The sequence below is a fragment of the Ammospiza nelsoni genome, chromosome 6 (genome assembly GCF_027579445.1).
Source record: "Ammospiza nelsoni isolate bAmmNel1 chromosome 6, bAmmNel1.pri, whole genome shotgun sequence".
NCBI classification, from domain to species: domain Eukaryota; kingdom Metazoa; phylum Chordata; class Aves; order Passeriformes; family Passerellidae; genus Ammospiza; species Ammospiza nelsoni.
In genome coordinates this window covers 10,346,904-10,371,484 of record NC_080638.1, presented here as the reverse complement: position 1 = coordinate 10,371,484, position 24,581 = coordinate 10,346,904, and the positions used below count along the sequence as shown (strand labels likewise).

Here is a 24,581-nt window from a genome sequence, read left to right as displayed (position 1 = left end):
AATTCAGCCTTTCCTCAAACATAAGCTTAGAGTAAGCTTAAAGCCTGTCATTTCTGCCCTACTCTGCTGTGGGGAGCACCACTGGATTTTGTTTCACCCGAGGAAGGCAGCAAGAAACTCCTCGAGAAGATGCTGGAGAACATCTGCCAGGGCAGGGCTGGAGTTTCTGGAGGGATTTAAGAGCTGTGTGCATGTGGCACTTGGGGACACAGTTTAGTGGTGGCCTTGGCAGTGCTGGGGGAACAGTCTTAGAGGGTTTTTCCAGCCTAAATTATTCCCAGATCTAAGCTGTGGCTGCACAGTCAGGATTTTGCTGGGGCAGTGTAACAGCACGGGCAAATATTCCCATTTAGGTCTGTCCTAAGTTTCCTATTCAGCAGGTAGTAAAGGAAATAGGAAATCAGACCTAAGGAAGGCTGGGAAGACATCTCTGAGCCTGAAGGAGAAGTTCCCAAAGCAGAAATCCCTCCAGTCAACAGGGATGCTGGGGACTGTCCTGCCCCGCAGCAGCAGGAGGGGCAGAAATTGTGCAAGAAACTCAATCGGCGCTGAAATGAGGAAGGAAATAATGTGTTAAATGATTTAATTCTCTGAGCTCACTTTGTTCCTTAGAGATAGACCCAGAATTGGGGCTGATTACAGTGCCTTGTTTTGATTAACGGAGGGAGATCTGAGACAGAGACATTTCTATCAGTTTCAAAGAGTTCCCACATCTTCTATTTCATTTTCACAGTGGGGTCAGGAATTCAAAGAGCATTTATCTTTCATTCTTTATAGCTAAAAAATTATTTTCAACGATGCCAGTTTAATGCTAGTCAACTCCCCTGACCTTATTATATTTCAGTGGAATTACTCCAGATTTACACCAATGGAGTAGGTGGACTTTATCTGATGTTAAATGAATTTATGGGCTTTGAGTACTCTGTATATGCTTTTTCCAATTCTTGGGGAGTTTGATGGGATTTAAGTTTGATGGGATCAATTATTTTAGTTTTGTTTCAGCTCTACATATTCCATCATAATGCAGCCAGAATTTGGAAGTTAATGGGCCAAGTGCAGCCTCAGATGCAGCCTGGGATGCTGTTGAGGCCAGGTTCCCCACCAAACCATCACTCCTGCTGCCAGCACCTGACAAATCCTGAGCTCCTCTGTGCTGCTGCAGGAGATTAAAGCAACATTTCTTTTGTGCCACCCAGTAATCTTTATGTTGGGTGGTAAAGTTAATGTACGGGATTGTCACTCAACCCATTTCACACCAAAGAGCCCAGAGCAGCTCTGAGCCAGCAGTCTGGAGGTGAGAGCATCACCCACCCATTCCTCAGTCTCAGAGGATGTGTGGAGCCGCTAAATGAATCATTAAAAAGAATTGAGAATTCCTGAACTGCTGTAACTACTGAGAACACCTCCACCCCCAGAGTCCCCTGCTCTCAGGAACGGCAACTCGCTCTCAGCTTGGTGGGAGAAATGGGTTTTAAACAACTCAGTACTTCAGTGCATGTGTTCCTCTTCACAAGGAAGGGAGGCAGGCTCGCAGAGCCCATTAGCTGTTCCACATGCACATCCATTGGCAAGGGGAATTAGCTTCTGGCCAGCACACAGCCGCTGGTAACACAAAGGACAGGCTCCTTTAATCTTCAGCAGCGGTGTCCAGGCTTGTTAGAAGCTGCAGGAGGAGTGATGGCCGTGCTGCTGACAGCCTTCTAATTGGGTAGTAGAAAGCAGCTCTAAAGGATGTGTTTGTGCCAACAAGTGTGGCTTGACATCAGGAGAGCTCTGCCGAGGAGCCGAGGGGGGAGCGCTGGATGCGCTCCGAGCCCGGCGGGGCTGGGGTCTCACAGCCGGCAGAGCCGAGCTGGGCTGTGCTGCTGGAAAGCTCCAGCAGGGAACACATTGCTCCAGTGCCACCAGGAAAGGCTGGCCTGGCTGCTCTGCCAAAATGGGCTGTCTGTGTCTTTGAGCTCCAGAGAATCATAGAATGGTTCAGGTGGGGAGGGACATTAAAGACCATCTCGTTCTGCCCCTGAGGTGTGAGAGCCGCGAGCACTGGAAACCATTTGCCCACCATAGGTTTGTCCACTGATCCTGATTCTCTCACTTCATACCCCAGAGCTCCCAGTGCTGCCCACGGCACTGCTGGGATCCAGCAGCCAGGACCTCCTGTGCCAGCCCCTGCTCCTCCAAATCCTCTGCAAAGCAGCAGCAGAGCTGACAGACGCTGAAAAACACAGGCAGCTGTGTAACACTGCCTTCACTTAAATATTAATAGGGGATGCTGAATAATTCCACCTTTAGCCGTGGCTGGAAGGCTGGCTGATAGGGAGTGTGTGATAGGAGCTGCTGCACCTACCTGTCACTGTGCTGAGGTGACTACAGCCCAGTCAAAGGGGAATTGAAACCACGAGTTAATCTGAGAGTGCTCAGCCCCTGTGGTTTTGGAATTAAATGCCTGCTCTAAGTATAAATAAAGGCTGATGGACTCACTGCAGAGAGAGCTGTAGCCCAGGCAGGGTGGGAGGCACCTGGCCTCAGCTGCAGGCTCTGGCTGGGGCACAAAATGCAGGGAAGCATATCCAGGGCTTCCTTGTTGTTCCTGACAACCAGGAAGAGAAGCTGAAACTTCTGGGTGGTGACATCAGTGAAAAGGTCCCCAAAGGGGCTTAGAAAGCAGAAAGGAGAACTCCAGGGAAGGGTGCCCTCCAAGTTAATATTTTTCTTCTTCTGGGCTTATTCCCACCTGAGAGAGGCCCAGTGACACCTGGTCCATACACGAGAGAAGAAAGCTCAGCAGTGGGTGGTGACCAGATGGGGTGGGACAGGATGGGATGCTCTGCCAGCAAACTGCTCAGCATCCCAGCTCTCCTGCTTTGGCACAGCCCTGCCCTCCCCACGTCCTGCCAGAGCAGAGCATGGCACTGCTGACAGCTGTGCAGGGGCTCCAGAGGCGAGCCCAGGGCTCCTGGTGCAGAGAGAGAGGTGTGAGGATTGCAGCAGGAGGACTTCGCAGAGACTGTCTATTTAAAAAATGTGTCAGGACTGATGAATACTCCAACAAACATAATTTTGATAGGGTCACTGTGAAGAGATGCAGTAACAGCATGGAGAGACCCCAGTTGTGCTGAAACCAATGCTCATTTCTCCCTGAAATGACACTTCTCCACAGACTTCTGTGTGTGGGGAGGAAGCCAGACAGCTCATACCCATGGCATCCAGAGGCAGCTAATAATTCCCTCAGTGGTGGAGTGCAGCATATTCCACTAACATCTGCAGTAACTGGAAATGTACCCATCCAATTTTCTCCTCTCCCCCAGCCACAAAAGGAGACCACTCCAATTATTTTTCAGACAGAATTAAGGCTGATGTTTACCATTATCTCCCTGGTAACCCTCTCCTCATGACTACATTATGCAACATAATTGTAAAGCCGTCTCAGCTCACTGGGGTTGTTATTAAATGTACTCTGCTGCCTTTTTTTTTTTTCCCCAAGGTCAAGGTTAGTAATTAGGTCGCTGGTATGCTTGGGACAGGACCTTGTTAGGTAGGAAAAAAATTAGAAGGAATTTAAAGGTTGCATCAGGCATTCCCAAGTGATGAAATTTCTTCAGCAGAGGGTAGGCCAGTGAAGGAAGGGAATTAGGGATGTGAAGAGCCCCAGCACACAGGTCTGTGGATGGAACTTGGGCAGACTCAGGGCGTGAGACGTGTCGGATGAATTTCCACAGGGAACGTGGGAAGCGAGCGCTGATATTGCAGGCTGCGGTGAGCGCGGCTCCTCTGAGCTGCAGCTTTAATTGGGGCTGCTGGAACAATAGTGAATCGAGCTGTTTGTTTTTCTTCTGGCTGGTTTTTCTGCAAAGGTCCACGGTGCTTGCACATGAAGTGTCAGCACCTTATTGTGCACGGCAGGGGGCTGGAACGAGATCGTCCTTCCAGGTCCCTTCCAAGCCAAACCACTCCATGATTCCGTGATTCCACTGTCCCCAGGCCAGGGATCCTTAGGGATTTGCCTTTGCAATGGGATGGGGGAGCCACTCAGCAGGAGTTCTCGCTGTCTCCCTGCCCCATGTGAACCAGGTGGCACCAGACTTCCTCATTAAATCCACCTCCTAATACATTTAATTAGGAAATATTGCTTCATTGCATGTTCAACCCTAGAAGGAATTAAGAACAGAGATAACAACGTTCCATGGGGGAATGAGAAGACTGATGGGTTCCTGGAATGATGTCAGATTTCCTGGCAATATTGCTGGCTAGTGCCAAGGTTACTGAATCTACCTGGTGGTAACATGAAGGAGTGTGTTGACTAGAGCCTGTAATCTGGAAAAACTCCTTCACCTGGGAAACAGCTTGGAAAGGAGCATAAGATGAAGACCTGCAAGTCTGCAAGTGTCTCTGTGTTCACAAATGCATACTTATATACATACTACCTAGAAATGTGTAAAAAAACCCCAACCCCATGAATATATAAATATATATACATATCTGTGTCTGTATATATACACAGGAGAGCCTGAGCTACAGTCTCTGGTTGTCTATGACTCCCTCTTAAATTTTCCCTGAGGGAATTGCATTCCCAAGTCACCATTTATTTTCTAAACTGGAAGTATTGGTGGGTCTCTCCCTTGACATGAATGGGTTGGGATGAGATGTTTAATGCCAAAGTCAAAACTCTCCCCAGTGCCCTACTGGGGTCATTCCCATGCATCAGCATAGGAGAGAGTATTTACCATGGAAAAAGAGGGAATTACTTGAGAGGACTGTGCTGTAGAGCAGTAGCCTTATGAAAACCATGACAGAGTAATTGGATCTGGCTTGCGTGCAGGGCAGCAAGAGAAATCAATAAAAGAAGAGGGAGGAAATGGGGAGGGGGACCTTTCACGTTTTTGCAGTGAAATATCCCTTCATCTGACTGCCTGTAACTAACTTTTCATCATCCCTGATGTGATCTGTAGTTGAAGATTTCTCTGGGCTATAACCACAGCTGCTGGGTTGGGTGGTTTTATTTCTCTCAGCTTTGCTGCTTGTGGGAGAAAATAAGGCAAAGCAAAACAAAACAAAACAAAACTTTGTAACTGCCCAGAGCTCTCTGTGCACCAGGATCCTTATCTAACGTCTGGACCTCACAGTCCCAGGGCAAACCTCACCCTGAGTGTGGTTTTTATTGTTCTGGTTTGTTTTCTTCCAGTTCAAAGGAAGGGTTGAGCCCCAAAAAGAGAAGTGTGTCCTTGGTCAGAAGTCTGTAAGTTCTCTGAGTCACACTTCACCAAAAACCTCCAAAGCGTGTTCAAGTCAGTGCGTGTGGTCATCACTCAGTGACAACTCCTCATCCTCTCCATCCACCTCTGTCCTCAGGGAGATTAGAAAATGTGCTAATTGAGAGAATGATGAGGAGGGTTTGATATGAAACAAAAAAACCCAACAAAATCAAAACAGCACTTGTGGAGAGCACACAGACCAGAACAGAACTTTGTGGCTGAAACAAAATTTCCAGGTTCATGAAAAGGGTACAAATACTTTTTTTTCCCTTTGAATTATGTGGTGCCCTTGATGCCATTAATATGACACTTGGTGGTGATATGAGTAACTATTGATAGTCATTATACTAATTATATGTTGACAGCATTGGTTCTCCAGTGGCACAGTCCCACCTCCTTGGCAGCAGCTGGTTTACACAGAATCATGCAATCACAGAATGCTTTGGCTTGGAAGGGGCCTTAGAGATCCCCTAGTTCCAGCCTCCAAATTCCTCCTCAAATATTCTGTGTTCTTTAAGAGAGAACAAGGATCTTCTTCTGTGGGGTCAAATTTGGGTTGAAAAAAGCTAAACCAACCCAAAATTTCCATTACTTCAGAGCCTCACCTCAGGGGCTAGCAGGCCAAGGCTTCAGTCCAGTGTGTAGTGGGAAAGAGAAGGATTCTTGCAGATAGGTGGATTGGAGTGGAGCAGTGATTCTATCACCAAATGGTGGCTCAGCAGCAGAAGACAGCCCAAATTACAGAAATCCTGATTCCTTTGTGCCGCCTCTCGTGTTAATTGTTCACCTTTAGTCACGGTCCTGACTTTTCCCTCCCACAGAAAGCATTAACTGAAAATCTAGGCCACAGTCACCGAGATTTAATTCTTCCATCTATGCAGAGACTTCAATCTTCATAAACTGCATTTTTAGGCAACCAGCATTACTGGCTATTGAGGGCAGCAAAGTTAATCTTACTGAACACAGACTTCTCTAAATGAGGGTGACCTGAAATAGCTCAATGGTATCCATAAGCTATAGGGGGGATAAAGCTGGGATATACCAAGGGAATAAAGGTAGGAACAACCTGAGGCTGAGTGGTGATAATGATATTTTGGCCTTCCAAAACCAAGCTGAAAATACTCCCTGAGTGCAAGAGAGGATGTTTCTTTGGAAACAGACACATTGAGCTATTTTTTAGATTACACCACTCACAGAAATAATGAAGCTTTGCATCGAATTCTTATTGAGAAATATCCAGAAAAGTCCAGCTGACTTATTCATGGCACATTATTCCAAGCCCCAAATGCTAAATGTAGATTTGACCCAGCCATGCTCCAATAATTAGTCTATAGCGTGATCTTTATTAATAAAAGTTAATTGAAACCAAAAACTCATCCCTGAGGATTTCCAATCAATGAACACACACGCACACACAAAAAGCCACACTAAAGAGCACTGGAAAATCCAGCTTCACAGAGAAAGAAACAATGGAAAGAAAAGCCCTCACTAAAAATAGTGCTGGTCTTTTTGTGCCTGGGCAGGAAATGTCGGCACCACCAATTCCAGCGCTGAATAACGCTTTGTCTTTGGGAACCTTATTCAGCAGGAGGCAAAAGTAAATCAACAGCCAATTCTGCTGAGGAAAGTAAACATTTGCAGATGGGAAAATTGAGGCAAAGTGGTATTAAGGGACTTGCTCAAGGTGAAGAAAAAGAAGTCCTTCTTGATTACTGGTCATCTGTTCTGCTGGGACAGAAAATCCTCAGCTGGAAAGGCCAAATTTCACTGTCCAGAGCAAGAGTTTATTATATGTAAACAAAATAAATGAAAATGGAATTGTTCCAAAAAGGTGTATGGCTTTATTCCTCAGAGGTGTTTGAAGATGCAGCTCTTGGTCAGCATTCTGAGGACTTTCTTGATGAGCTTTTAGCTACAAATCCAGGGTTTTTTTCCACTTTTCTTTGCTCATGACTTTGCCTGGCATCTCTCCTTCACAGGACTCAGAGAAAACAAGAAATAATCTCACAGTTTTAATTAAAATTACTTTAGATGAGGAGACAGATGGTACTTGCAGGCCCATAGAGTGATCCCAGCACCATCACGAGTTCTGTGCTTAAAGATCTGACTTCATCTGGGAAATTTTGTTCTTGATCTGACTGAAAAAGTGAAGCACATACAAATTGTCCTCTTCAGCTTCGGTGTTGCACATTATTCCACTGGTTTCATGCAGAAAAGCTTTTCTGCAGGTGAAGGGATCGATCTGGCAATGCAGGGAATGTTCCTGGTCTGTCCATCAGTGCTTGTGCTCAACTATGAATATGAGAAATATCTCATTACCTGCCAGACCTGAGGTGGTCTGAGCAAAGCAAGGAATTGCAAAACCTCAAAAATTGTTTTTTCCCAATAACCGTTGGCGGCTGTGTATTCTAAGTGCTCATTTTGATGTTGTTTTTCTAAGGAATTAAGTAATTCCTTATGTGCCAATGTTGATACTTTTGTCCCTCACCAAAACTTTTGAACTCTTTTAGATGCACAAAGGCACAGAGGTCTTAAATATATTAATTTCCTGTGAATTTTGGGAAAATAAATAGAAGAGGGGCAGCAGGTCAGCGTGTCTGCAATGTGTGCACAACTTCTGAGATCAGAACATTTACTGGCATTATGGAACTGTTCACATTATTCCATCAGGAGTTGATCAGAATATGAGTACCCTGATCATCAGGGAAACTTTGCCTTCTATATTTTAAGAGTTTATATTTTTTTAAACTTTGAGACAATGGAGGAAGCAAGCTCATATAAATGTCTTGGGTATTTTAAAACATGTTTGATGTCCTTCTGAATGTTTTTGAGCCATCTTTAATTAAATTTCTGATTCTTTTTTAACCAAGTGAAGTTCCTGGCAGATTTTTTCTTCCCATGGAGTCTTGCAATAGTTTAGTTATTCAGTCTTCTGGCAAGATTTACATTTATTTTACTTTGCTGATCACAGGATAAACATCCCAGAAATTAAATAGTCATCATATAATTCAGTCCTGTCTGTGAAAACCTAACAAAAGAGCCTTTTCCTTCAACAGAAATGAGAGTGACTGTCCTGCTGTAATAGCTTAAAATACATTGGAGATAATGTGTTTAAAGAATTAGAAAGATGTGTTCTAATGACCAGTGATAGCTCTAAAGTATTTCAAGAGCTTGGTTCAAAGCCCCTTGAAAGGAATAACAGTCCTTCTGCTGACATTACTAATCTTGGGATCGGGATCATTAATGTATTGCAGATATTATATCCCCAGCTGCCAAAAAGCTGGGAAAAAAAGGCGAATGTAGTCATAAAAATAGACATCAAACACATTTCTCTTCTGGGAATTAATATAGAAGCGAAATATTGCTGCTACTACTACTCTCTGGGACTTTATTACAGATATTTCTTTACTGTTTTTAAAGGAATTAACAGGGCAAGTTGCTCATCTCATCCAGAACTCTGCCTCAGCAAGGGCCAGCGTCTAATGCCCCAGAGCCTGGCAAAGGCTCGGATTGCTGCAATAGTTTTCACTCCGGCGCTGTAAATCAGTCCTTTCCGGGATGTGCTGATGGAGAGGAGGAAGGGTGGCAGGGAAAATAGACATATTCAGGCAAGACTTTCCCCGTCTTTGGCATCTCTTGGATTAATTACAGATCGATACTCGGTACTCGCCGGCTTTTATAGCTCATTAGCATCACGCCGTGACGGGGTGTAAATTTGTTACACGGTTTGCCAGGAATCCGGGGGTGTCTGGAAGCGAATGTTCACTCGGGGCTATAAATGAGGCACAACTGAGCTGACCGGTTTGAACTCCGGGCGGACAAATAATGCTCGGGATCTTTACCTGTGGCTCTGCGAGCGCCGCACAAACCCATGGGTGCGTGTGGGCATGTGCATGTTGGTGTCAGAGAGGGAGAGGGCGAGCAGAGGGATGGTGAGTGCCGCTCTCTGTGCGGCTGGGAAGGCGGCACAATCCGCAACCAGGCGCTTATTTTTTTTCCAGCTCTCGGGATCATTCTCAGGTCGCCCACCTGCCTGCGCATAGAGACAGCGTTAGTAGGGGAATAATAATAATAATAACGTGAGAGCGCCTCGGCAGCCCCCAGCCCTGGCTCTGGGGAGCCCCGCTCTGTCTCTTTAAGGAACCCAGCGAGTCGTGATGCTGCTGTTTGTATTGCCGAATCCCCAGGAGTGCAGTTAAGAAACGGGCAGCTGTCTCTTTAAGTGTGATTTCCTTCTATTGTATTTGAATCGTGATCAGGAAAAAGGAAATGAAACCAGAGAGCCGGGGCTGAGCCACGGAGTAATAATAATCGCGGGGATGCGGCCGCCGCCGCTCTCGGCGCTGCCGCCCGGGCGCGGAGCGTGTGCGGAGCTGCCCGCGCGGAGCCGCTGAGCGCGGAGGAGCCGCGGTGGCGGCCGCGCCCGCCGCCCCCCGCCCGCCGCGGGAGCGGGAGCGGCCCCGCCGTGCGGGGCGCGGGGGGAGCGCGGCGGGGATGGGAGGTCAGCGGGGCCGGGGGGGCCGTGCGGGGCCGGGGGGGGGCCGCGCGGGGCCGGAGCGCAGCCCCAGCCCCCGCGTGTGTCTCTGTGTCTCGGTGCTGCAGGAGGAAATGCTGTGAATGTCATCGCGGGGCGGCGGGGCAGCGCGGCTGGCGACAAGGCTCCGCGAGCAGACAGCCTCTGCGGGGGCGGCGGGGGCAGAGCCCACCACCGGCACGCCACAAAGGAACCGGCCCTGCCAATGTCATCGGCCATCGAGAGGAAAAGCCTCGATCCTTCCGAGTAAGTGCGCGCTTTCTCCGCCCGGTGCCCCGCTCGCCATCGTCCCCGGGCGCCTCCCGGTGCCGCCCGTCCTCCCCGACGGAGCCGCCGCCGGCATTGTGTGCCCGGCAGCCCCGGAGGGCTTCGGCGGCAGCCTCGCCGCTCCCACCGCGCTCCCCCGCCCCGGACACCGGGCTGCCCCGGCCCCGCGGGCTGGCGGTGTGCGGGAGCCTGGGGAGAGCCCCCCGAGTTGTGGGAAGGAGCAGCCGGGAGCAGAGAGGCGCAATTCCCCCGGGCAGGGCATCTCCCACTCGCTCATCCCGCCGCGAGAGACAGAGCATCCCGCTTCCCGAGCTTGCAGGTTTTCCATGCCGAGGGACCCTCTCCGCCCCGTCCCCGATCTGCCCGAGCCGCTGCAGCCCATCAGTGAAAGGTCAGGGCTGTTAGCTGCGGGTGCCCAACTTCCACGTTTTCGTAATGCAACTTCCAAAAGCTCGTAGAAAGCTTGGTGGGGGCTGGGTGTTCTGCTAAGAGCATGTAGACAGACTTGATGGACGGGATGTAGGAGATGAGAATTTCCCTCCCTGGGCTTCCGTGTCCAGATCCAGGCTTTCTCCCGGGCTCTGCTCCCGCTGTCCCATCCCTGCTGCACACCAGGGATGGTAACCCAGCACAGACCCAGGGCCACTTCAGCCCTGAACGGGCTAATTAACTGCACTTAGGCTTGTCTGGGATCGCGGTAAAAGAGAAGAAAAAAAGAAATAAATTATAAAATCTCCGTTTCCAGATAACGCTTAAAACATCTCTCTCAGTAAATTGAGTCATTCGTGGTTTGTTTCCTGTCAGATACTAAAAATGCCATCGCTTGGAGCCCGGAACGAGCACATGGGAACTGCTGCTGCTTTTGGGGGTTAAATCACTTCATTCCATGATGTTTTACGTTACATTTTCCTCTATGCTGTTTTTTTTTTTTTAAGAAACACTAATCCCAGCTCCTAATGATGTCCAGCTTTCATCTACAAAGTTTTTTTTAATCTTTATTTATTTACCTGCCTTGTGTTCTGGTGGCTTAAGTGCTGGCTTAGGAATGGGTGGACATCAAAAGCCTAATGCGTTAACCAGGAATGCTGCTCTGCATAAACATCCGTTGGGATGTTCCCGAGTCAGGGCTCTCAGAGAAACCTGGCTTGGGACTCCCAAACACCCCTCAGATGAAACATTTCGGGGTACACTCCAAAGTTTCAAAAAATGGATAATGAAGGATAATGACGTGTGCTTCCTTCTACTGGAAAGCTCTCAGAAGTTGTCAGCGTGGAGCCCACGTGTTAGGAAAGGGAGCATGCGGCCCAAAAAGAAAAATTTGGAAAAAGCAGGGCCTAATCATGTGTTCCCCATGATTTTAATGAAAACTCACAGGATGGTGAGCTGGCAGGAGAGGGGTGTTACGACATAGCTTGCAGGGCACAGCAGTTTAAACTTAGAAGGGAGAAACCAGAGCAGAACAGAACCAGATAATATCTCAGGGCTCAGCTTGCCTAAATAAAAACTGCAGGATCACTTTCTCAGCCCAGAAGTTTTTGACCAGAGGTCGTTCCTCCCTGCTGAAGAAAGTAATTTTTGCCCAGAAAACTGCTGATCCAGTAAATAAGCAGGAGCAATACAATTTTTTTCCTGTTGCCTGCTGGAAACTGGGAGCAGAGCTTCTTCATCAGTGCAGGTCTCCTCTGCCCCCAGCAGCCCAGGGGAGGACAGACCAATGACAGCAGCAAATTGCTCAGGGACTCTGTGCTGGAGCACTAATCCAATAAAATGAAAAAATTTAGGGTCCACTCTACTAGCCACAGGTTTGAAATGAAGCAAGTGCTTAAGGGATAGATCCAGTAGATTGTTTTATTTACCTCTCTGGCATTTAGGTGAATCCCAGAACATTACAAAACAGAGTTCAGGCACTGATCTTTTAAATTTTTTGCTCTTTTTCTTTTTTTTTTTTTTAAGTTGTGAAATTACCCTAAAAGACACAGAAATACTTAGAAGAAAATTCTCACTTTTTTTACCAGAATTATCCTAGCTCTCCAAACTTTTTAGGAAAAGGAACAAAATAGGTGCTTAAAGAGTCAGTGCTAATATCACAATAAAGATTTGTGCCTCCTTTCACTCATGGATGTGTAAATCCCAGATAATTGAGGTATGTTGGCATAAACCCATCCCAGGGGATTCATGTCCTCGGCTAAGGGAAAAAGAAGTCCTGCAGCAACATGAGGTAAAATGCTGGCTTTATTAAAATCAGCAGTGAGACTTAAACCAGTCGGGCAACACAATCAGCGGTAGTGTTTATCCATTTTGTGCTGTTCTGACAAGTGACACTGTCAAATTTAGTCTCCAAATTTCCATTTCCCAATGGAAAGTGTGAAATCCCTTGGGTGCCTTTCTTAGTCCTTCTGAAAACGAGCAATAACGGGGACACCACCCTCCCTGTCCGAACCTGTCTGAGCTTGGGACTCGTTTTGCTTTTCCTCCTCCTCGCGTGGACGCTCTGGGAGTGGGTTCCCCTCAGCCCAGGTGTGTGTCACCCCCTCAGGGAGCCGGTGGATGAGGTGCTGCAGATCCCCCCGTCGCTGCTGACATGCGGGGGGTGCCAGCAGAACATCGGGGACCGCTATTTCCTCAAGGCCATCGACCAGTACTGGCACGAGGACTGCCTCAGCTGCGACCTGTGCGGCTGCCGCCTCGGCGAGGTGGGCCGGCGCCTCTACTACAAGCTGGGCAGGAAGCTCTGCAGGAGGGACTACCTCAGGTAGGCATCCCACTGCTCCTCACACCCTTCCTGCCTCCTTCCCGTTTTACTGAGCACAGCTGGGATTGAGGAATTCCTTTGGAATGGCTCTCGGAGCCTGGCAGCGTCTGCAAGCTCAGGTTTGCAGTATGGGCTCCTGTCCTAGAATGCCTGGAATATTTGGTCTGGAAAGGGACATTTCAGCTCCTCTCCTTTCAGCCCCTGCCACAGGCAGAGACACCTTCCACTAGGACAGGTTGTTCCAATTCCCCTCCAACCTGGCCTTCCAGGGATGGGGCATTCACAGCTTCTCTGGGCACCCTGTGCCAGGGCCTCACCTCAGGAAAAATTCCTTCCCAATATTCCAGCTAAACACACCCTCTGTCACTTTAAAGCCATTCCCCTTGTCCCATTCCTCCATCCCTTGTCCAAAGTCTGTCTCCAACTCTCCTGGAACCCCTTAAAGCACCGGAAGGGGCTCTAAGGTCTCCCCAGAACCTTCTCCAGAGTGCATAGCCCCAGCTCCCTCAGCCTGTCCTCATATTTTTGGGATTCATATGCAGATGCTTTTAGTATTGCTGGGATTCTTCAGTAAGTTATAGATAAAGCTAGAGATTATCTGTGTTGCTTAGATAAACAACACAGAGTTGTTTATAGATAAATCTTTTAAAGTTTGGGGGGAAAAAAGCATTTTTAATGGAAGAGAAAGCAGTGCTACACACTGTGGAAAAACCAGAATTACTTGATAATGTGAAGAATACAGAAAGAACTCCCAGGACTAGGAGTTGTTGGCATCTGTCATTCTGCACACGTCTAACCCCACAGCTCCAGGTGAAGGGTCAGTGTGGCATTCTGGCAAGCAGAAATTGGGAAAAGGGGCTGAATTCCAGCAATCTCCCACTGAGCTGGCAATGAACAGGTTCCCCTGAATGGTTTTAAGGAGTTTTCTGCTTCTCCCAGAATTGTCTTGGAGCTTAAAGGTGTTTATGCCCAGGTAAGAGGTGAAAGATCATTTAGGGTTTGGCATTCTTAAGCCTGGTGCTGAATAAGCAAGAATTTGCGCATTTTGCAGAATCAGATCCTACAAATACGCTTGTTATGGGTGTTTTCATCAATAACTCTCTGCCTGCCTGCTTTGCCCAAATTTGTAAGTAAAGGATTAATTGGAGACTAAGATATTTCACAAAAAATTGACAACAAATGATCTTTACATTCTTGATTAAAATGTATTGATCTTTGCTGTGCTGGTTGTGTTCCATTTCTTCTAATGGATTCCTAATGTGTCAGGAGGTTTGTGGAACAGAATAATGATATTTGGTATATTTCCAGCTTTTTTACTGAAGGCTAATTTACCTGCCAATAAAAGTGAAACCAAAATCTCAGTGGACTTCCTAATTATGCTGTCCCTGGGCTTTGCTGATGGAATTTTGCTGAGCAGAAATTAAGGACTGAGTTCTGCTAATGGGACCACTTGTAAATCCAGCAGTGATCCGGTGTTAATTACACTTCCCAGATACTTTTCATCTTAAAATGGAAGCAACAGGAAGTATGGCAATACAATTAATGTATTTTCTTGCAGTGCAATCCAACGTTTTTATTTATTTAATAATGCAATAGATATCGTCCCTCATTAATGAAAAATTTGGCAACCTTTTTGTAACCTTAGCGTTACTTTCAATGGGCAGAAGTAAACACTGACATCTCCTGGTAGACAAAAGGAATGATATTCTTTCTCCTTAAATGTCTCTTAATTTACCAGACATCTTTTTTCCAGTTCAGAAGATGATTTAAATCAGGCACAGCACATGCAGGAGATGTGCAGGAGGTGGAAAAACTCCTTCCAGAATTAGTATGGAAGTTTGGAAGTCAAACTCAATGAATACATCACTTGTAACATTTGTCCCTTTTAAAAATAAAATAATCAATATAGTCATGCTTCTTTATTACTGATTTGACTTAAACTCTGCAGGGCATTCATTAGAGTCTCCTTTTTATAGACAATGTCATGAGGACCTCAGCAGTGTTTCTCCACATGGATTACAGAGCAGTCCACAGCATGAAACTGTCTCATAGCTATCTAGGAGGTCTCTGAATGTGTCCTTCAGGAGTGACTTCAGGACCAGGAGTGTCTTCATGGATATAGAAATGCTTGAAAGAATTTCCAATGTGGAGACACAGACAAAAGGCAGGAGAGCCTCAGACCATGGCTTATCCCAACTCCTTGCTGTAAATTATAGGGCAACAGTTTAAGAAAGGCAAAAATTATGAGCAAAAGGTAATTTCTGTGGATCACAGAAGTGGAAGTGTTAATATGGCACAACTTCATGCAGTGTTCTGGGAAACCTTTGCTCCTCCAATTCAGAATAAGGTCAGAGAAGCCAATTCTATTGATAGATTTGAGTAGATTTAGTTTGGATATTAAGGAAGAAATTCTTCCCTGGGAGGGTGCTGAGGCCCTGGCACAAGTTGCCCAGAGAAGCTGTGGCTGTCCCATCCCTGGAAATGTCCAAGGCCAGGTTGGATGGGGCTTGGAGCAACGTGTGCTAGTGGAAGGTGTCCCTGCCCATGGCAGGGGGTGGCACAGGATGGACTTTAAATTTCCTTCCAACGCAACCCATTCTGTGATTTTATCCAAGCTGAAAACCTTGGATTTTCTGTTTCAATTTTTGGTGTTGCAAAGTTTCCAGCTCTTCTGGGCAGTTTCCCACGCGACCTCTCTCTAAGTCAGCACTTGTCCTAATGGATCAGGGGTGTTTGCCTGGTTTTGACTGGTTTTGCCCAGCCAGGGAGCCGTGCTGACTCTGTGCTGTCGCTGCAGGCTCTTTGGCCAGGACGGGCTGTGCGCCTCCTGCGAGAAGCGGATCCGCGCCTACGAGATGACCATGCGGGTGAAGGACAAGGTCTATCACCTCGAGTGCTTCAAGTGTGCCGCCTGCCAGAAGCACTTCTGCGTGGGGGACAGGTACCTGCTCATCAACTCGGACATCGTCTGCGAGCAGGACATCTACGAGTGGACTAAGATCAACGGCATGATCTAGCACGGACGCGCCTGGCGCTCTGGGACAGACACCTCCCGGGCCCGGCTGCAGCCAGGAGATCTTCCCTTGGGCTGTGGGCTTTGGAACGGGGGGGAACGCCACGGTCAGCCCTCGGCAGGCAGCGCTACCTAGAATGTAAACTACACCCAGGTGAAGGAGGGAGAGCAAAGCAATAGTAGCTAGACTGACTCGTGTTCGCAGCACGGACAGTAACTGACACCAGCTGGCAGCTGGGGACAGACACAGCACCACAACCCATCCTCCCAACTGGAGCAGAGTAGGGACTTCTGTAAAGACATGTTATGACGTTGTCACCTGCAGACTAGGATTGTGCAATTCAGTTTTCTTTCTGTCTTGTTTTCATTGCTGAGTTTAGATGACAAGCTCCCACAGTAGGCGTGACGAAGGAAGGAAAGAGCCATCCCTCACGTGGTCATTCCATATGGCCTCACACTTTGGGTGGGAGTTATTTTTGCATGGATTTTTTCTTTTTCCTTTGAGAATGAACAGTGCATCCTCTAGTCCCAAACTCTTCTTTTAAAAAACCCTGCTGAATAGTTGCTTTCGGGCACTGCTGTCTCAAGATGAGATGTTCCCCAGATCATTTCTATACAAATATAAATCTAAAGAGTTGTTCAACTATTTTATTAACTTAGATTATATCAATAAAATATTTGTTGTGTGTAGTAAGACTCTGCAGCTTTAATAAAAATAATGAAAGATTTGAGTGTTGTTCTTTCTTTTTTCTTTTTTTTTTTTTTTTAATTGTGCTGGATTTTTTTTGTTTATATCATTAATTTTATTTTTTGGTAGCTGGGTTTCTACTCTTTGCCTACAGCTGGATCCACTTCAGGTTTTGTTTCAAAGCACAAATGTGAGAACACCGAGGGTTCAGTAAATCTTGTGCTCTTCATGCTAAGAAATAAGAGAAATCAGTGTTGTGTGTCACCAAGGCTCTTTGGTGTTTATGAGGATGTTTTGAGGCTGGTTCTGGGTGTTTTGCAACAGATTGCATCTATCCGATCTTGGAATCATGTAAAATTTGGGTCTTTTAGAAAGGTAGCTCTTCCAGATTTTGCTCTGGATTAGGGAAGCCAGGATAATATCATGAGAGCCAATAAACCTAATTAGAAAGAATTAATTTCAGTCATTTTTAAGGTCCCTTCCAACTCAAACCATTCCATGATTCTATGATATATTCTCTCCAACTTATTTTTCCTGAGGTGAATAGTCTTAAGTTTCTTCTTGCCTGAAAGCTGTTTCATGCCTCTGATAAACTCCTATTTCTCATCTCTGATTTTCTTTCTGAGAGTGGGACTACAACTCAAGTTGTGCTGAAAGGCACTAAAAATTAAAGCTTTTCCCACAACTGAGCAAGTCTGGCACCCACCCAGAAGGTGCTTGGCAGGTCCATTCACTCCATCACTACTGACACATCAGGAAAAGCAGCTTCAACCTGTGGAAATCCTCTTGACTGTTCTCAATAAACTCATCACCCAGGGGATGTGCCAGCCCCTGATCAGTGACAACCTTCTGCATTTTACAATGCATATTCTGAGAGCTCTTTTCTGGCTTTTGCTGTCACAAGGAGAGTTGGGAGCAAACCCTTTAAATCTTGTTATCAGTGAAACTGGAAACTGCACCTAATGAGAACAACTTGGACAGTATAGTTTGAGGGCGCTGATATTTAGCTATTTTCCGGTGATATGCTGACCTCTGGAGGCCACAGGCGGATTATAATTATAATTATAATTATTAGCCTGAATTCCTGCCAGCAGAGGAAAGGAAAGGCAAGGAAAATACAGCTATCAGCTCTCTTCATTGACAGTGGCTCCTTGCAAACATTCTGTCCAGCAAGAAACAGTGCCTAAAGTCATGAATGAGCTCATTTACAAAGCTTTGTGGGTGTAGCCAGGATGCTGAGGCAGGGGAGAGGTGCACAATGGTTCTCCAGGTCGTGTCACACATACACAGAGTGTGAGCCATAACAGGCCTGATTTTCATTATTTCACCTCACAGAACCTTTGACTGAAAAAATTTAGGGCAAGAGGCCTCATTTACATCTGGGCTGAGATCAGGAAAGAGTGTTAATAGCTCAGGGAGACCTTGTAGATTTGCACAAAGTAGACCAAGACCTGTGTTTTGTTCTCACGTCAGAAAGTGACTTTTGGCCAGGTAGTTCAATATTTTGCTTCTCATTTACCCACTCATAGAATGGAGATGTTCTCACTTAGTCCATGAAAGTTTCTAATGCGAACACACTCATTATTTTGTGTAAGGTCTAGTTTACACAGGGAAATATATTTTTTAGACCTAAATGTATGTATTTGTAAAGGAAGGGTCCTTTACATATTTTTTTTAAATTACCACCAGTGTTGGGTATAATTTTTTATAAGACCACCAGGTTTATTTAGTCCATGTAACTTCAGAAAGAGCTTAAACTGAAAGTGGCAGAAGAGCCTCCACCTGAGCAGTAGTATTGGTCTCCCCAAATAACGATACCAATCTGTTGCTGGACTTTTCCATAACAAATTCCCAATGCTTGCTCTCTGAGTCCAGGAGAAGAGAGAGCAGATTTCTCTTGGAATTAGTATAAGCAACACTTTACCTCATCTCCATTATGTTCCTTACAGTAAGGACTCTCTGCTGCAAAAACAAGAAAATAAAATGTTCCAAAAACAACAGCAAAAAGGAAAGCAGGGCTGATTTAAAATCTTAAGCAAAGAGCACAAAAATCTGAATATGACTTCATCACTGATACTCAAAGGCGACGTCCTTTCTGCGTTTCCGCTATCAGCAGTATTTTAAAAGGCGTATCATCCGTCAAGATTCCCCTTCTTTGTCCCCATTATTCAGTGTCATGGCAGGAAGATGAGAGCATTACCATCGATATCACTTTTTTAATTCCCTGCCCTTGAATAAGGGCAATAAGAGCCCTGCATAATAGAGTTTTCAGTGGAGAGAGTAAATGGGAATCTCTTGTTAATTCAATCCAGGATCCAGAAGCCATCTCTCCCTTCTCTTTTCTCAAGGTAATACTCTGCCTCCAATTGTCATTATAGCCGAGAATGAAATTATTTGAATTCTGGACACATCAGCACAAAACCCAAGACTCCCTGCCAATTTCGTTGCCTGCTTGGAAGAGAACATCAGAGAGCATCACTCATTTATACGACTGCCAGCCTGAGACTGTAAATTCAGAAAACAAGGAGGCCTCAGGTGCTGCACTTTAACGGGTCCTTCTGCTCCTGAATCACCCCCACCTCACACACAAGGTAACATTTCATCTCTGAAAGGCAAAGCTTTTAAGCATCTGCCAGAGCACACGCTCTGTACGACATGAATGTGAATTGAAAATGAGACTATTAAGTTTATTAATTGGTATCAGTGACTTAAGGCTTTGAAGGAGATTCATGGCACTCGGGAAAATAATCTATAAAGATTTTTGTTGCCCTAAAAAGACACTGCAGCATCAGCTTATTTCACTTGCAGCAGGTTCATCTCTTTTATGGAGCACATACTGCACTGGAGGCAAAGGGAAATTTAATGGACACTGGAAAAATTATCTATTCCTCTGTCCCACAACAACTTAAAAAAGCATAAGAAGACAGAACTGAGAGATTGAGATATGCTATCAAAAACATTTAAGGCACTATAATTAAATTAAGATTCAGAAGTCTGTCAGTGAGATGAAGATTAAACTGGCAGAAAGTTGAACCGTGTTTGAAGCAAGTTGTTCCCTCCTGCTGAGGGTTGCTTTGTACCAGGCTAATGAGAAGGCACATCTCAGAAAGGTTCTAACAAAGCAGCAGATCACTGATGGTAATTAATCAACGTGGTTTGCAGGAGCATACACCATGTGCCATTTTCAAGTGCCTCACAAGCATTAATTAATGCATTATTGTATGTCTGGCTCCTGTTTTAAGCCACAAGCCCTGCCCCATAGCAGGCTGTGCATGACAATTTTTGATTTTTTAAAGAGGTTTCAGTGAAGAGATGCTTCTTTTTTTAATGAAAAATTGAGCGCACCTTTTGCTAAGTGCTCCATGATTACCTCTGCTCTGTATCTGGCATATTCTGGTTACATTTACAGCTTGGCATAAGGCAGCAAAGCCTGGGAATGGACTGAAAGAAGGTTGATTCCCATGGAGGTGCTGAACTGGAGGAGAGGCAACAAGGAATGTTGTAACAGGAAGCGACTAGGGTGATGGAAATCTGTTGCTCTGCAGTGTTGAGAGAGAAATAACTTTTGAAAGCTGTGACCCAAGAGAAATAACTCCTTCTGTAGTGCAGTAGCTCTGTACCACCTACTTTTCATGTGATTCCTGAGATGTTTCCTCTTCAGGGCTGTGACTTGGGCTGGTTGGTAAAAATTCATAGGGTTTTGGTTTTCTCCTCTCCCCAGATGTGTCTTGCATCTCATCTCAGACAACTTTACCAATGAGTTTCATAACAGTTCTGATCTGGTTTTGAGATACAGAAATGCTTTACCTATTTATTTTAAAGAAACACAATAAAAGTGAAATTCTCCTTCAATAAGGCACATAGCCTTCAGTCTGGCATCGTGACAGCTCCCCAAACCAGCGCTTATCATGTTGCTATCTCACTAAAAAGATCCAAGACCTGCAATTATCAACCTAAAGATGCTTTGCAACACCGGGAAACTCCTGGTGGGCTCTAAGATAAGGCCCCACCACGTGGTGGCTGTGATTTTCTGCAGCCCATGGCTGTGATGAACAGTGATGCAGCCGCCCTGGAATTCCTGGAGCTGGCCCAGCAGCGAGCGTGACCCTCCATGCAGGAGAAGCGTGCTGTCCAGCTGATAAGGGAGCGTGCATCAGCAAACGCCGCTTGTTTATCCCGTAACAACCGCTCTGGAGGAGTGCAAGCAGAAAGAGGCCGGGTCTGCGCTGCACAGATAAGAGCTCTGACCAAAAGGACGACCAAAGGTCGCACCAGGCCTCCTGGAAACTCCCAAAGAGAAGCTTTCAGTGGGAATGGATGACTAAGGGAATTGCAAAGGGCTTCTGGAGGCTTTTATCTGTGTGTTACCTCTCCAAATGCAGCTCAGCACTTCAGTCAGTTGTTGTTGCATGCTCTGATGAATGTGCTCTGGCTCGAGGAGTCAGTAGCCAAAATCCCCACACTGTAGCCATGACCGAATGCCTGTCTCATTAACAATCTCAGCTAATGACCTAAGAACAGTGTGTGCAGCTGGAAAGTGAGCTGCTATCTGGGTCATGCACATGTGGGGTTTTTTCAGGTCAGGAAAGGCTCAATAGCAGTTTTCTATAGGGATGCCTCATTCTTCTCTATGTTCCTCAGGTAAAGGAAGATCTCCTGAGCTCCCACACAAAGCAAGCAGGTCTTGGCACTTTCCATGGGATCATGAAATATTCCTGCAGCCCCTTTCAGTGGGGTCTTTCACACATCCCTTAGGCCATGAACCACATCATGGACTGGGAATCACACACAGTGAAACCACTGGAATTGTGTGAAATTAGAAATACTCCTGAGGCAAGAAGCATGCCTTTCTATGCCATCCATGCTCTCTAAAGTAAATAAACTTTACTTTTCATACATTCCCAGGTAATGTTTCCATTTGTAGTAGTATCTTTTATTTGATTTATGTGAGAGGATTATATGAATTGAAAACCAACTTGGAGCTAAGCTAGGCTGTGAAAGAATAAAACTTGGCTATGGTTTGTGTCAACATGGAATCTTTGATCTGAGGAAAAAAGAGCAGTCTATCAACATTGCTCTCCAAGTGGGATTCCAAGCTCTCCAAACATACATTAATATTTCAAACCCGTTTTGGAGCTAAGAATCTGAGACAAAAAGATTTGCTAATACCCAAAGGCAAGCCTGAAGCCACCTTGATGCAGAGTTTTTGATAACCTCAGGCAACTGATGCAGGCAAAAGCATCCATGTGGCAGATGGTCCAGAAGGAAGAAAGCTTGGAGTAGACTCCAGTTGCTTTGTAAGCACCAGATGAAGTCCATTGATTGATTCTTGGAGTTTCCCCCCCTGTAGGGGGATAGAATATAAGTAAATAAAGGTAGTATAGAAAGTAATCTTGCCCCCTAAAGACTTGCAGCTGGGTTAATTATTAAAGATTAAGAGCAGGCCTGATTTTAACAGGCCACAGCTGTAGCTGATAATAAGAGTGTTATAAAAGAGTGGGTTGGTTGGTTGAGGGTTCTGGAGTCAGTTGGTTACTGCAAGAAGAAGGGTGAGTTAGTGCTTGGAGGAGCTGCCTATGAGAAACATCAAGGAGGTACAAAACCCTAGCAATGTGGAACCTTTGCAATATAACGACAACATCCCTTGACTTCATTTGACTGTGGAGTTGCCAAGGCGAATTTACCACTGTGTGAGGTTTGGGAGGGTTTTGTTGGTTTATCCTGGGTGTATGTGGCTGTAACAAGGCAGGGATTTTTTCAGCTGTGGTTTCATTGTGTCAGAAGGCAGCTTGAAGCTGCACTCTATCAGAGATACCATTTGTTACTAAAATGTCCAACAAGCTTCCATGCAATACCTAGTTTATTCATGTAGACATTTCCGTGAAGTTCTGGCTCTGCTCCCTCCCTGTCATCTCTCACATCTCATCTGAGATTCACTCTTGTGAAGCCTGAAGATGTGATTTGTTATCAGTTCATATGTAAATCTCCCTCTGTTCAAAGGCCTGCTGAACTGTCTTTATGTTTGTGTGGTTCACCGGAGTCACCTCAGGATCATACAGCTCTCATTCTGAATTCTCCTACCCTGCTCCTTCTAGGCTCTTTATTACAGTCACTCTTTGTGTTCTGGTTAATTTCACATGATCAGATTTCCAAGCCAAGGTCACTGCCTGGCTATTTCTGTGAAGCCCTGACCTTATTGCATCTTTGCTACAGCAAAGAACAAACCCAGTAAGCACAGCATAATAACAACACAAATTTTCTGGACCTCAGCTTCTTTCTTGCTACCAATTCCCCAAGCTGCCTCCTCCCCTCAAAGTCTCAGTTTTGCCCACCTATTATTGTCCATTTAGAGCACTAAAAAGCTGCTCTTGTGAAGAGCAGGCTATTCCCCAAAACTTTAGCACATTAGCTGAATTTCCAGACATGCTCAGCACTCGGTGAAGATCCCCAGTGTGTCATTTCATTAGATTTTCAAGAAGTAAAAAGAAATGAAGGATGATAAAAGCCTCAACATCTCTCACAGATTAAACACTGGACATGCAGAGCAATCTGAGCAGTTTCCAGCCTGATGAGTACCTCTGATCTATTTGGCCATTTGGGCTCCATGGCCAGTCATCATGGAAGAAAAATTAGGCTCCATTATTGAAGTGGAAAAGAACTTTTATGTCTAGGCTGAGCTAGGAAAATTCCATGATAGCTTACTGGTGTCACAGTTTCTGCAGCTGTCAGTTACTTGATGGAGGATGCAAAGGCTGCTGTAGGTAAAACATTGAAATACTACAATTTCAAATGGGTTTATGTTGGCTTTTGGTTCTGTTTGGTTTTGATTGGTTGCTTGCTTTTTGTTTATTTTTTTTCCTTCAGTCTCAGCAACAGATATTTCTGTTTTACTATGTTTTTGTTTAAATAATGGTTAGGACATCTATTGCCAGCCTTTTCTGCACTTGAGGAGCCTCTAGCCTGACCAGGGGTGATAATCAATTTTTAGAACTAATTCCTATAGATCCTCCACCTCCATCTTCGCCACTGCCTAAGCCCTTGAGCAACAGCTTGGATCTATGCAAGTGCTAGAAGCAAAACTCTCCAGGCTTTTGGCAAAACCTGAAAGACATAAAGAATGATGGACCTTCTCTTGGCTCTGCATTATTAGATTTTTATGGGCCACAAACTCAAGGACAAACACAAGTAATATCATTTTATTTGCGTTTCAAATATACTTTTGCTATTGTGTTTTCTTCTCTACAGGAAACTTTGCAATTATAGAAATTATAAAGGACAAAAATCTCCCCAACAGCTAGCAATAGTGTAGTCATAAAACCACCCCCTTGTTCCTTTCATGTTCTTATTTGAGCAGTGTTGCTAGGACAATGAATTATTTCATGAAAATCCTACTGATACCTGAAAAAGAAGAGAGAAAAGAAAATAATTTCTAGCATAAAATCATGCTGAAGAAATAACTCCTTCTTTCAAATAAGAATATTTAACTCACTAAAGGTGAGGGGCATTAAAAGAGCAGCGTCTATTGCTTGTGCAGCTGTTGCACATTGAGTGTTCTTTTCCTATAAAACGTGATCCTGAACATGCAACATTTTTTTGCTTTGTTTTGATGATATTCAACTCAGTAAGATTTATTTTCCCAGTCTTGCTCACTTATTATTGTCCATTTAGATCATTAAGAAGCTAATCTTTTGAAAAGCAGGCCATTCCCTGACCAAAACCCCTTGGCACATAAATTGAATTTCAGGAGACCCAGGACTGAGTTCTGAGGGCAAAATTCTGAGGGCCGTGTTCTCAATTTTAAGGACTGAGTTCTGAGGGCAGAGAGATGAGTTCTGGTTCAGGGTGTTGAAGGCTGAGTGAGGAGTTCTGAGGGCTGAATTCGGGAGTTCTTGAGGGTTGATTTCAGAGTTTTGAGGGCTGAGCTCTTGAGGGCAGATTTGGGAGTTCTGAGGGCTGAATTCAGAGTTTTGAGCGCTGAGTTCCGAAGGCAGATTTGTCAGCTCTGAGGGCACATTTGGCAGCTCCGAGAGCACATTTGGCACTTCTGAGGGCAGATTTGGGAGCTCCGAGGGCTC

The 24,581-nt window shown here is 45.5% G+C and overlaps 1 protein-coding gene across 1 annotated transcript; it reads left to right on the top strand.

Annotated features, from left to right (window-relative positions):
• Nucleotides 1–9,533: 9,533 nt before the first annotated feature.
• Nucleotides 9,534–16,546, top strand: LMO2 (LIM domain only 2). Its single transcript, XM_059473757.1, has 4 exons — nt 9,534–9,753; nt 9,855–10,032; nt 12,590–12,805; nt 15,603–16,546. The coding sequence occupies exons 1-4, from the start codon at nt 9,747–9,749 to the stop codon at nt 15,820–15,822; spliced, it is 621 nt and encodes a 206-aa protein (XP_059329740.1). The 5' UTR covers nt 9,534–9,746; the 3' UTR covers nt 15,823–16,546.
• Nucleotides 16,547–24,581: the final 8,035 nt, after the last annotated feature.